Genomic DNA, 12,650 nt, shown 5'->3' with positions numbered 1-12,650 from the left:
ATTTCAATTTTTGCACAAATACATTCGATAGTATTATATAGTGGAATTATTTTCAGAAGCATGTATATCTATCGAAACATAAAGGACAGTTGGAGAAAAATATTTTCAGAGAGAGTCTGTGTCACCTCAATTTAAGTCCGTACTGAACTTCCGGGTGGCGGCGGAAGTGTAAAGTTGCTGTGTAATCGTTTGGTCTCGCAGTAGAAATAGTCCAGCTTTCGTGACAAAACTGTTTGTTTGTTTGTTTCCATTTTAAATATGCCGGATTATTTGGGAGAAGATCAACGGAAGACCAAGGAAGAAGAAAAAGATGACGCACCCATTCGAGGTTTATACGAAACCAATATTGTTATTTCAACGATAATACTGTCGATAATACTACCGTCTACTAACTAAGCTAGCTATCTGTTAGCTTGCGTTACTTCTCTATTTTTAAAAACAATGTAGTAGTTTAAGGTCGCTTCTATTATTACCTATTTTATATTTTTAACTAAAATAACGAGTTTATTGTGAAACAGATAAATATTCTCCCCCTTTTTGACATTATCATTGTTGTAGCATTGCTAACAGCTTAGCGGTGCTTGGAGAAAGAGCGAAGTCATTCTTATTTCTATTTTTCTGGTAGCTTTGGATGAAGGCGACATCGCCCTGCTCAAAACATATGTAAGTTCTACTTAAATTGGTGAAATCTATGTTTATGTATTTTAGTTTTGTTTCTAAGGTCAAATATTAATCAGTTTGTGGTGGCTTTGGCAGGGTCAAAGCACATACTCCAGACAGATCAAACAGGTGGAGGATGACATCCAGCAGCTTCTTAAGAAGATCAACGAGCTCACAGGTGAATAAACATGGAAACTGACTCACATACATGTTTTGATCCGATTTAGGCTTTTCACTTAAAGTTAATCAATTTTTTTCAGACTAACAAATCAAGCAATCATTGATTTTTGGTCCAATTGAGATGTATATTGATATTTATTTTTAATTTGCATTTGAAAAATAATCGTCAGGTTATTAAAAAGCTATTTCTTTACTAAGTAAGTCACAGCAAATGGCATAAAATCGATTTATAAATTGTTTTAATTAATGTATATTTTAAATGCAAATTGTGTACATCATGTTTATGATGTATTTGTTGTTATTATTGCACTTTAAAATCACATTAAAACAACTCTTAACACAGGGTTTCCGTCCGGGTCGATCGTAAATGCGTATAAATAACGCCAGCCATAAAATATTGTGAAGATCTCTCAATTAAAATATTGTTTTTCGTTTTTGACATAACATGTAGTCTTCTTGTGTTTTTGAATGTGTCAGGCATCAAAGAGTCAGACACAGGCTTGGCTCCACCAGCACTGTGGGATCTGGCTGCTGACAAACAGACTCTGCAGAGTGAACAGCCTTTACAAGTGGCGAGGTAAAACAGCCTGCCTTTTTAGTTTTAAAGAGCTACAGTTTCATTTAAAATGTTCAGATTTCATTTAGTCTTTCTTCTCCTAAAAATCCTCATGATAAATATGTTTTAGATGCACTAAGATCATCAACGCAGACTCCGAAGACCCGAAATATATCATCAACGTCAAGCAGTTCGCTAAGTTTGTGGTGGATTTGAGTGACCAGGTGGCTCCAACTGACATTGAGGAAGGCATGAGAGTTGGGTGAGTCTGAAATGATCATGTCAATCACGAGCTGATGTGTTTGGTTCTGACACACTTGTACTTGTTCTTGCAGGGTTGACAGGAACAAGTATCAGATCCACATTCCTCTACCTCCTAAGATTGACCCCACTGTAACTATGATGCAGGTACGCAGAGGCCTCTTAAAAACCTGTATCTGCTTGATTGTTGTTTATTCATGTTTCCAGAGTGACTGAACATAAATTTATGTGGTTTGTTTTGAAGATCATATTGGGACGTATTGACAAATGTTTTTCCACATTTTTGGATACATTTGTTCCGAGCACTCTTCAGGAAAAATCAACATCATATTCATGACCGGTTCTGTAGCTGAGTTTTTTTCTTTGAAGGAAAATATTCTTATGTTAAAGCCACAAACTGCATAAACACGAGAGTTGGACAAACCCATTTTAGCCATACCGAGTTAGCTAATCCTTTAAACACGTTTGCCACTTGTTGCAGCTATTTTAAAACCACCAAGCTGGATGGTAACATGTCAGTGAAATTATGAATCCATCCTCTAAACTTCCTAAAACCCCTTTGTGGTCATGAAGTTGCTGGAGCCTATCCCAGCTTCAGTCTGGCAACAGCAGGGTGCACAAACTCCACACAGAAAGGGCTCAGCTGCGATTTGAATCAGGGCTTTCCCTTGTGCAGCCCTTGTTAAATTACCAAATTTATCCCACTTCTGAATTTACACATCAGAATGACACCATTAATAATAGGAATCACCTCCTGTACATTAAGTTGGATATGAAATCTGCTCAGGGGAGTCACAAAAAAGGAAAGACTCTATAGACTGGTTTATTTTGAACCATTTTTATGTAGATGTTCTCCAAAAAAGTCTTATTTCATTTTCAAAACCTTTAAAAAAAATCTTTTAAAACGTGTTTTGTTGGGGAAAGATGCTAGCCTTTTGGGAATGTACACATTCACTTTTTCCCCCTAAAAGATCAAAGCAAATGACACATTTCTTAGTTTGTGCTGCCTCTGTGTCGTGTAGGTGGAAGAGAAGCCTGATGTGACCTACAGTGATGTTGGTGGCTGCAAAGAGCAGATTGAGAAGCTGAGAGAAGTGGTTGAAACTCCTCTGCTCCATGTGAGTGTTCACAGACGCTCCAGAAAATCAACACAGCTTCATTCTTTTGCAGGGAAACAAACATGTTCTCTCTCTTTCTTTTTGTCTGACCAGCCTGAAAGGTTTGTCAGCCTGGGCATCGAGCCTCCTAAAGGTGTGCTTCTGTTCGGGCCACCCGGCACGGGGAAGACCCTGTGTGCCCGAGCTGTGGCCAACAGAACCGACGCCTGCTTCATTCGAGTCATCGGATCTGAGTTGGTTCAAAAATATGTGGGAGAGGTGAGTTCTCGTTTACATAAGAGTAGTGCTGCCAGAAACGATTATTCTAATAGTCGATTAGTCGTCGACTAATTGTGGCGGCCCTAAACCGTGTTTCCATCTACAATGACCTTCATGTCTGTCACTGCAGGGAGCCAGGATGGTTCGGGAGCTATTTGAGATGGCAAGAACCAAAAAAGCCTGCCTGATCTTTTTTGATGAAATCGATGCCATTGGAGGTGAGATTGACGCCCTTTTAATGACTTCACTGAGACGCCATCCACAGTTGTGTGATGTGTCTTAAAGGTGCTGATTGGTTCAAACGTCTACTGAAGCAGAGATAGAGACGGTGTCTTTTTGACTTCACATGTACAAATCTCAAGCATAAGTAATTGAAATGTAATAATTAGGGCCGGGAATCAATAATAAAAAAATAAAATAAAATAATTGCAAACTTTGAAAAAATTAATCGTGATTATTTGTTTTTCCTTCTTTTAGATACAGTAATTGCCAGCCACTTATTATCTATAAAAAACTGAAATCACATTCAAAATTGTACTTTTAGAACATTTATTTTTAAACCTTTGAGACCCCAGCTACCAGAAATAAGAATTTCTGCTATCCAGCTGACATTTTTCCTGGAATTCAGCTTTTTTTCTCATTTTTCTTTTTTCTCATACATTTTCCTTATTGTGTTTGTGAAAAATAATGAAAAGGTTTGTGGGAGAAGAAGTTTGATCCAGCTGGATTTCAGGCATTCTGCGGCGGTGATCTGTGGAGTTTTCGCAATGCTCGTTGTTGTCGAAAAATTGTCGGTCCCCTTCCCCAAAATAAAATAATGATCGATTTCTGATGGCAGACAGCTCCATTAGGCTCCGCCCCCTTCAGATCTTTCGCTCTGCCCTGCAGCTGTCTGATCGACGTTCATCTTCCATCTTATTCATTAAAATTATAGATCGCTTTTGTGCAAAACTACAAAAAAGTGTCATATTATCTCTTTAATATAGTAAAATCTCAATCCCAGAATATAAAAGTTTATTTTAGACTGAGTTTCATTACTCTGATCTCACAGTCACAAGTCTGAGAATGTTAATAAATATTAACTCGTTAATTCTGGTTCGATTAATCGTGAGCGTTAACACGTTAACTTTCACAGTCCTAGTATTTGTTAGTTTAGTGTAATAACAACCAGCCGATATTTTATATTGTAGCTAAAATGGACATTTACATTTGTAGTTCCCAGTTTTGTGCAAACATGCTGAATGTTTATGAAATGTAATAAAAGGGAAAATAATCGTAAAGAACCACTTTGTGGGTTGGATTTAAAGATAAGAACTTATATAAAATTATTAGTCCTCCTAAATGCTATTTCTTTAATGTTTTTAACTCAAATAATCAAAATCTTTTAGTTTTTTTGTATAATTTTACTTTATTTATGTCGATGTGGAAGAATAAGTTTATGGTAAAATCACAAAGAGAGAAATAACTCTGGAAGTATGAAATCTAAATTTACCAAACAGTATTTTGATTCCTCTATGGTGTCTGTGCAGATCAAAGGTGTTTCTGTAATCGTCATTCTGAGCAGAAAACAGTAAAAGGAAATTCTAAATCTGTTTCTTAAAGACATGTTTTCTGGTCAATCCTCCCAGGCGCTCGTTTCGATGACGGAGCTGGGGGGGACAATGAGGTCCAGAGGACCATGCTTGAGCTCATCAACCAGCTGGATGGTTTCGACCCGCGAGGCAACATCAAAGTGCTCATGGCCACCAACAGGCCGGACACTTTGGACCCGGCTCTGATGAGACCGGGCCGTCTGGATAGGAAGATTGAGTTCAGCCTTCCTGACCTGGAGGTGAGTTCTCCTTAAACTTCTCAGAATGGTTGTCGATGACATGGAGTCACGGTCTTCTTTGTGCATTTTTCAGGGTCGCACACATATTTTTAAGATCCACGCACGCTCCATGAGTGTGGAGAGAGACATCCGCTTCGAGCTCCTGGCCCGTCTGTGCCCCAACAGCACCGGTAAGACCAAAGCTCCTTTATTTACTCTCCTGAAACTTGATTTGACTGTTCCCTGAATTCCTTAATCATCATGTTGGCGAGATACAGACACCGCTCCATGTAGCGATCGGGTGAAAAACATTAGCTGGAAGTTCTTCCTGCATGTGGCCGGAGCATCAGGCTTAGTAGCATTTTTGGACAGATGGCGAGCAGCTAATTTGCCATGGAGAGAATTGCATTGTGTGAAGGCAACTTCAGGGTTTTTAAGATTAAAACATGAAACAAGTGGTTTGTTCAGCAGTACCAAACTGTGGCCACAAGGGGGCGGTGTATTAAACAATAGTGGTGCTTGAGCTTATCTGCAGCATCTCTTCCTCTGAGTCTCATCTCTTCATCTTTGTCAGTTTGCTGGTGGGGGGTGTCGCTGTGTACGGGGATTCTGAAGGACATTAAAATATTTCTTAGAGTAGATTTTGGACAAAAACACTACTTTAAAAAGAACATCTAAAATCCTCTGTTTAAAAAAGAAAATTGTTCAAACATTTTTTAAAACTGATTAAAGCTAAGTATTCTGCTCACAGATGTACATTAAAACAATGATTTTTTTTTTTTTGGTATACTGACCCCTAAATTCTTAATTTCTTTAAGGTGTCCCTTAATCAAAACCATAAATTAAAATTAGCAAAGAAACACAAATCGTTGTACAATGATAAACCACTAAAGTAAAATACATTTAAAGACGCACTCCAATGAAATTAGTGTTTTTAACATGTTCTTGTAGCATTTTTCTCATGGTAGGACAAATATAAAACTTTACGTATTTCTTTATGCAAACCGTAGTGAGACATTCTGAGCAGAGGTAGAATTCAGTATTTGATGGCTCGTCTCTCCATCAGGTGCTGAGATCCGCAGCGTGTGCACGGAGGCCGGCATGTTTGCCATCAGAGCTCGCAGGAAGATCGCCACGGAGAAGGACTTCCTGGAGGCTGTAAACAAGGTCATCAAATCCTACGCAAAGTTCAGCGCCACCCCCCGATACATGACATACAACTGAGGGCTCCCGGTCCGCCACTGAAGAAACCCTCAATGATTTTCTTGTTGTCACCTAAAAATAAAGTTTATTCCACATTTAAATCTCAAGAGTTCCTCAATAACATGTTGACTCAAAAGGCATCGTGTGTTTTCCAGCAGCATTTAACATTTTTCCAGACAAAAATAACGTTTCACTTCAAAAATGTAACCAACAGGGCTGTTTTGATTGTCCAGCCTAAAGACGTAACTGCATAGAATCTCCATGAAAACATGATTGATCGTAACAATAAACAGATACATTCAGCTCCAAACATTTCCACCAGGAATGGCTTTATCAAAAGGGCTTTTAGGTCACAGAACCCGGAGATCCAAGTCTAGTACCACGCTGGTCCTCGTATTCCATTCTGAGGGTGCCGTCTTTAGAAGAAGCAGCTTCATGATGTTCAATATGAACATGGTGGAGCTTCTCCGCTCCAGGTTGAGATGAATGAGTTGGTGTGGGGGGGTCGTCTGCTCTTAGGTGTGTTCGTTTGCTGCACCAGCTGGGCTGGAATTAGCATGTTGGCAGTGCAGAACTGCATCGTGGATGGTGGGGAAGAACAGGTGAGGGGTCAAATTCTCTGAGAAGAACTGCAGCCTGTCCAGGTCGGCCAGTGTGCTTCCTTCAGGAACGGAGAGAAGAGAACATCTGGCTGCAGTTACACCGACTCACCACTGCATTAAACGTATGTGACTGTGGCAGCAGAGAGCGCCACAGGAACCAATGCAGGAAAGAGTTTTACTTGAAAACCACTAACCAGGTTAAACTTAACAAGTGATAACTTACTGTTACAGCTGGCGATAACCACCCGAACATCCACGGCTGCATACTCCCTGATGATCTGCAGACAGAGCCAGTCTTTAGAGTGTTCAACCAAACAGGAAGCACTAAAAGTGCAAGTCATCCTGAAAAGAGAAGAACCTGTTTGATGGCTTTAGCTCCCACAGAGTCTATGAAGCTGGTGGTGGTCCAGTCCAGGATGATGGAGTGGACGTCGCTGAGCGGCTCCAGGAAGACCGCCACCTCCGAGGTCGTCTCGCTGTTGTGCTTGTCTTCCAGCTGGCCGTTAAGCCCCTCCCCCGCCTCGTCGCTCTGAGGCAGGACCTCGTGGATCACAGCCTCGTCCTTGTACTGGGACAAACCAAAGACGTATAGAATATGGAGGTCAGGTTTTCAGATCTGGCTTCCTGAAAGTTGACGTCCGATTAGCCCTGAAGGACTCACGGTAGCAGCGACTGTGAGTGGCGAGCTCTCTTTCTTCTTCGTCTTTTCCTTCTGCTTTTTTCTGGCCTTCTGGGCCGCTTTTAACTTCTCGGGATTAACTCCAGTCTGTGAAGACAAGGTGACATTTAACCAGATGTGGAGGAACAATAGTCACAGAAATTCCTCCATTTAATTCCAAGTCTCAAAGAGTTGTTTTCATTTTAGATTATTTTCCTGCTTTATTAAGTTAAGCTGTTTGACTTTAATGTTGCTTTTCCTTTGGATCAGTCAGTCAGTCAGTTCAGCAGCAAATGAAATTTCCAGGAACATGGAGGGATTTTTTTGCCACCATGTTGCAAGCAAAAGTCACAGTTTTGAGATCAAAGTTTTCCGAGTTGCAAACAAAATATTTAATATTTTCTTTGAAAACCTTTTTTTTTTGCAAAAAACATTTTAGCATTTGCAAACTTTATTTTATTTATTTTTTTGCATACAAACGTTTAGATGCGTAGTGCCTCATCTCGCTTTTACCCTATCTTTGATTTTGCATTCAACTTTTTCTCTCAGTTATGTTTGTGCCACTCCAGACAGCCTGCCGATTGGTCTAGATTCTATCCAATCGGGTGTCTCTGCCTCAGATTATGATGCTAGGGGACCAAGCGGGATTTTGGATTTCCTATCGGCGCTGTTAGGTCGCTGTTACGCTCCTAAACTATTCTGGTCCGTTTCTCTTTGAGCAGAACTCAGAGGGAGAAATAAAGCTCAAATATACATATATATATTTGTTAGCAAAAAAATAAATAAATAAATAAATTAAGAATTTTTTTTCTTTAAAAAAAATGCAAGTAAAAAAAAAGTTTACAAATGAAAAAAATATTTTTTGCAAGCAAAAAAAAAGTTTTTTTTTAAAGCAAATATTAAATATTTTATTTGAAACACTTAACATTTTGTTTGCAACTTTTGATCTCAAAACTGTGACTTTTGCTGGCAATATGGTGGCACAAATATCACTCCATACAGGAAGCCAAAAAACCAAAAGTGTGAACTCTCAAAAGCCATCAAAGCCTTTTTCAGGGTTAGGTGGGTCACCACCAACCCTGAAAAAAAAAAAAATTATGTCACGCCATTACAAGTTTGCGACTTCTACTTTTACATCAAACAAATTCGCTACTCAACACTTGTCCAAAGTGTGGCTTAACCTGACGCTTGTGGGAGGAGTTACAGCCAAAGATTTTTACCACCTTACTACTATATTGTGGAAGGCTCATCTACCGTTTATATCTTCAGCACGTCATGAGCCACAGCAGAGTTCATTAACACGATGTAAATTCTGAAACATCGCGACACAACGTCAGATCTTTTTACACTCCTGCTCTGCATATTTACCTTCTCCATTAGCGTGTTCATATACAGGTCACTGTTAGCGAAGTAGATGGAGGAGTTGGAAGAGAAAATCTTGATCCCTTCATATTCTGATGCCTGAGAACGACACACATGTCATCAGTGTGTGGGGGAATTATTGTTTATGGTTGTGTTTCTCACAGACTCACCTCCTCATATTCATCCACGTCATAGTACAGCCCAGTGTTGGGAACATGGCCCAGAATGGAGGTCTTGGGGCTGGGAGGAGAGAAGTCGGGGGTGAAAACACTTCAGACTTTCTCCCTGAAGTCAGGTGACAGAGAGGTAGTGAAACCGTACCTCTGCGTCCTGTAGATGACTGTGAGCAGAGCCAAGGCGATGGCTGCCAGCAGGCCGTAATCCAGACCCAACAGCACGGAAGCCACAAACGTCGCCAACCAGATGACCTGAGGGTGCAGTCATGTTACCATTAGACGCTGCAGCCGCCCAACAACACCAACACTTCTCCCTCTGAAGACTAAACACCATTATCTCTGGTTGTCGTTTCTTATGGAAGCGCATTCAACTGGTTTTTTAAAAAACATTTTTTCCCAAGATAATTTAATCAAGAACACCCAACCAGAGTTCTTAGCTTCTCCACCTGTTGCAGGTAAAGCTGCAGAGACGGGCAGGGACCGCCAACAAAGTACACAAACGCATACCAGACAATCAACTATTTCATCTACAACTCACAACAAATAATCAAAACGGCATCACAGACACTCGTTGTTGCTCATACAGATTGAAAAAAAATCCAAATTATTAAAATAAAATCCTATTACTATATTACTGTAAACCAAAACTGTCAGAGTAATGCACTTTAGAGACGGTTCCTTTGTCCTTTACTCACCAGTTTGATTTTCAAAATCCTTTTTGACAATCTTGCAGTTCAAAAAATTTACCGCCAGATTGTCAAAAAGAAGTGAAAATCTGAAAAAAAACAATAGGAAATCTTATAATTTAAAACAAAAAAAAAATTAGAAAAAAAAAACATTGAAAATCATGCTGGGCGACGAGGGAACAAGGAACCGTACTTAATACGATAATTGTAATTTACTGTAACAGAGTAATGGTGTGTAATCCGTATACCCAGCAATATACCCAGCAATGAGTGTCTATTCTGTAGTTTAGATTATTTGTTGATAGAATCAAATCATTATCTGGGATGTTTTGGTGTACTTAGTTTTCTGAAGCTTTACCTTCTTTTAAAATAATAACTCAATTTTCTGCATCACTACAGAAATTGTTCACCCTGGACACAAACACATTATTGGTTTTAGTCACTTTCTACAGCCAATCAGCTTATAGCTTGCTTGAGTACGTAGTTCCATAATAAATGATCTCAGGAGAAATATATTTTGAATAACTTTTCTTAAAAATAGAAACATTTTGCAATGAAATAAAACCTAACCAGTTCAATCTTGCTGGTCCTCCACAGCGTAGGGATGTCTCTGAACTGCCTGAACATCCCCAGCAGGTTGACCATGATGATGGCTGCCAGCACAGTCTGGATAACACAGGTAAGAGGAACATTAAACCACCAAGCTAGCTAAACAGAAGGGTCAATCCAGGTGTAAGCTCCACCCACCTGAGGGAGGGGCTCAAAGACGAAGCCGATGGCCACGATCACCAGCAGCACTATGATGGACGCCACCAGCCCTGAAATCTGAACGACAGAGAAGATCAGCTCTGTCGCCGAGGCGGGAAGCTGCGACTGAAAGTCACCGGGCTTACCTGAGTTTTCCCTCCTGTACTTTCCTGCACCAGACTCCTCGACATGGAGGAGGTGACGGCAAAAGTTTGAAAGAAGGAACCGAAGAAGTTGGACAGGCCGAGGGCGATCAGCTCCTGAACAACGGACACCAAAAAGTGGGTTTGAGAACATACCCCAGGACGGTACAGGTTCTGGAGTTTCTGGTTGCAAAGGGGTTTTATTTTATTGACAGAGCAGATTTGAGACTAAATCAGCTGTCAGAATATTCTAGAATAAAGTTATACAGTACATGCTGCAACACGAAACAAAATGAAATCTAACCAATGAAAGATTTCTTTATATCTATGCTTCAACAGAATCAAATCATAAAAACAGGCCTGGATGGCTCGTTTAGTTTAATATTTTGTTTTGAGGCAATCGTTGTAATCAAATGATTTCTGTCGATGAGCCTCCTGCACCTGTCGGCAGGTATTTTTGGCCCACTCCTCATGAGACTGCTCCAGCTGTCTCAGGTTTAAAGGGGCATGTTTCAGCACCTTCCAAAGAAGCTCAATAGCATGTGGGTCAGGGTTCGTCAAAGGCCACTTTAGAATACCCCAGTGTTTCCAGTCTGGATTATTGGAGTGTGGTCAGCAAGAATATGTCACAAACTGTCAAACTGTACTGGGCTGCTAGAACATTTGCACCCAGAGTGGCATAAAGTCAAGAAACATCAGCTTGAAAGACTGATAGAGAAGATCTCAAAATGAAAACAACCAGTTTTTTTCCATAGCTTTTACTTTCCTCAAGTCAAATATAGAGCATATAGTTTTGAAGAAAAAACATGTTTTTTTCTTTAACTGAGATCTGAAAACACAGCTTCATTCTGGTATTTTGACCATTTATTCCCTCTAGATGTTGTTCATCTATCCCCTCAGGGGTCGCCACAGTGAATCAGCTTTTACTGCTTTGCACAAGCAGTATTGGCAGATAGTTTTTACACTGGAGACCTTTCCTGACACAACCCTTTATTCTTTCAAAGCACAAGGAGACCATGATAGGCAGCAGTATGAAGGGTCCAGATCACGAATCATCAATTCTAATATATCATGATATTTCTTTGTTGTATCAGGGTCAGATTCTAGTATATCGCAGTATTTTTTTGTTTTGTCAAGATCCTGTTCAAATATATCGCAACATTTCTTTTTTCCGTAAGGGTCCTATTCTAGTATATCATAGTATTCTTTGTTTCTTAAGGGTCCTGATCTAGTATATCACAGTATTTCTTTCTTCCATAAGGGTCCTGTTCTAGTATATCGCAGTACCTCTATGTTTCATAAGGGTCCTGTTCTACTATATTGTAGTATTTCTTTGTTTCGTAAAGGTCCTGTTTTAGTATATCCCAGTGTTTCTTTGTTTCTTAAGGGTCCTGTTCTACTATATTGTAGTATTTCTATGTTTCTTAAGGGTCCTCTTCTAGTATATTGCAGTATTTCTTTTTTCTATAAGGGTCCTTTTCTAGTATATTATAGTACTTCTACGTTTCGTAAAGGTCCTGTTCTAGTATATCGCAGTATTTCTTTTTTTTATAAGGGTCCTGTTCAAGTATATCACAGTATTTCTATGTTTCTTAAGGGTCCTGTTCTAGTATATCATAGTATTTCTATGTTTCTTAAGGGTCCTGTTCTAGTATATCACAGTATTTCTATGTTTCTTAAGGGTCCTGTTCAAGTATATCACAGTATTTCTATGTTTCTTAAGGGTCCTGTTCTAGTATATCACAGTATTTCTATGTTTCTTAAGGGTCCTGTTCTAGTATATCACAGTATTTCTATGTTTCTTAAGGGTCCTGTTCAAGTATATCACAGTATTTCTATGTTTCTTAAGGGTCCTGTTCTAGTATATCACAGTATTTCTTTGTTTCTTAAGGGTCCTGTTCTAGTATATCACAGTATTTCTGTTTCTTAAGGGTCCTGTTCTACTATATCACAGTATTTCTTTGTTTCATAAGGGTCCTGTTCTAGTATATCACAGTATTTCTTTGTTTCTTAAGGGTCCTGTTCTAGTATATCACAGTATTTCTTTGTTTCTTAAGGGTCCTGTTCTACTATATCGCAGTATTTCTTTGTTTCATAGGGGGCCTTTTCTAGTATATCACAGTATTTCTTTGAGCATTCTAACAAATCCAAAGACTCATGAAAATCAGCAACCAGGAAATGTGAAGTTCATGACCGTCTGCTTTTGTAGTTGTTTTACTTCTGTCGTCTA

At 39.5% G+C, this 12,650-nt stretch overlaps 2 protein-coding genes across 4 annotated transcripts in view; one reads left to right on the top strand and one right to left on the bottom strand.

The window, feature by feature from the left end:
* Positions 1 to 140: 140 nt before the first annotated feature.
* On the top strand, positions 141 to 6,147 carry psmc2 (proteasome 26S subunit, ATPase 2). Its single transcript, XM_024262648.1, has 12 exons — positions 141 to 328; positions 626 to 663; positions 757 to 838; positions 1,318 to 1,417; positions 1,527 to 1,658; positions 1,732 to 1,804; positions 2,680 to 2,775; positions 2,869 to 3,033; positions 3,164 to 3,251; positions 4,662 to 4,864; positions 4,938 to 5,034; positions 5,910 to 6,147. Exons 1-12 carry the CDS (start codon positions 259 to 261, stop codon positions 6,065 to 6,067), a joined length of 1,302 nt encoding a protein of 433 aa, XP_024118416.1. The 5' UTR covers positions 141 to 258; the 3' UTR covers positions 6,068 to 6,147.
* Positions 6,112 to 12,650, bottom strand: part of slc26a5 (solute carrier family 26 member 5) — a 30,675-nt gene continuing 24,136 nt past the window's right edge. For all 3 annotated transcript variants that reach the window (XM_024262643.2, XM_036210232.1, XM_024262642.2), the window contains exons 9-18: positions 10,424 to 10,537; positions 10,278 to 10,355; positions 10,101 to 10,196; positions 8,990 to 9,096; positions 8,839 to 8,908; positions 8,675 to 8,767; positions 7,310 to 7,414; positions 7,007 to 7,216; positions 6,872 to 6,926; positions 6,112 to 6,707 (exon numbers count right to left, since the gene is read on the bottom strand). In XM_024262643.2, the coding sequence (XP_024118411.1) occupies positions 6,562 to 6,707; positions 6,872 to 6,926; positions 7,007 to 7,216; positions 7,310 to 7,414; positions 8,675 to 8,767; positions 8,839 to 8,908; positions 8,990 to 9,096; positions 10,101 to 10,196; positions 10,278 to 10,355; positions 10,424 to 10,537 (1,074 nt within the window). In that variant the 3' untranslated portion in view covers positions 6,112 to 6,561. The remainder of the gene's footprint in view (positions 6,708 to 6,871; positions 6,927 to 7,006; positions 7,217 to 7,309; positions 7,415 to 8,674; positions 8,768 to 8,838; positions 8,909 to 8,989; positions 9,097 to 10,100; positions 10,197 to 10,277; positions 10,356 to 10,423; positions 10,538 to 12,650) is intronic.

Source organism: Oryzias melastigma, linkage group LG23 (assembly GCF_002922805.2).
Source record: "Oryzias melastigma strain HK-1 linkage group LG23, ASM292280v2, whole genome shotgun sequence".
NCBI lineage: Eukaryota > Metazoa > Chordata > Actinopteri > Beloniformes > Adrianichthyidae > Oryzias > Oryzias melastigma.
Note: the sequence above shows the minus strand (reverse complement) of the source record. Positions and strands in the feature narration are given on the sequence as shown.

Bases quoted from the DNA above. Each gene is read 5' to 3' on its own strand.
- psmc2 (XM_024262648.1), top strand. From the start codon at position 259: ATGCCGGATTATTTGGGAGAAGATCAACGGAAGACCAAGGAAGAAGAA. The intron at 1,805-2,679 runs GTACGCAGAGGC...TGTGTCGTGTAG, and splicing joins CCACTGTAACTATGATGCAG to GTGGAAGAGAAGCCTGATGT. The intron at 5,035-5,909 runs GTAAGACCAAAG...TCTCTCCATCAG, and splicing joins TCTGTGCCCCAACAGCACCG to GTGCTGAGATCCGCAGCGTG.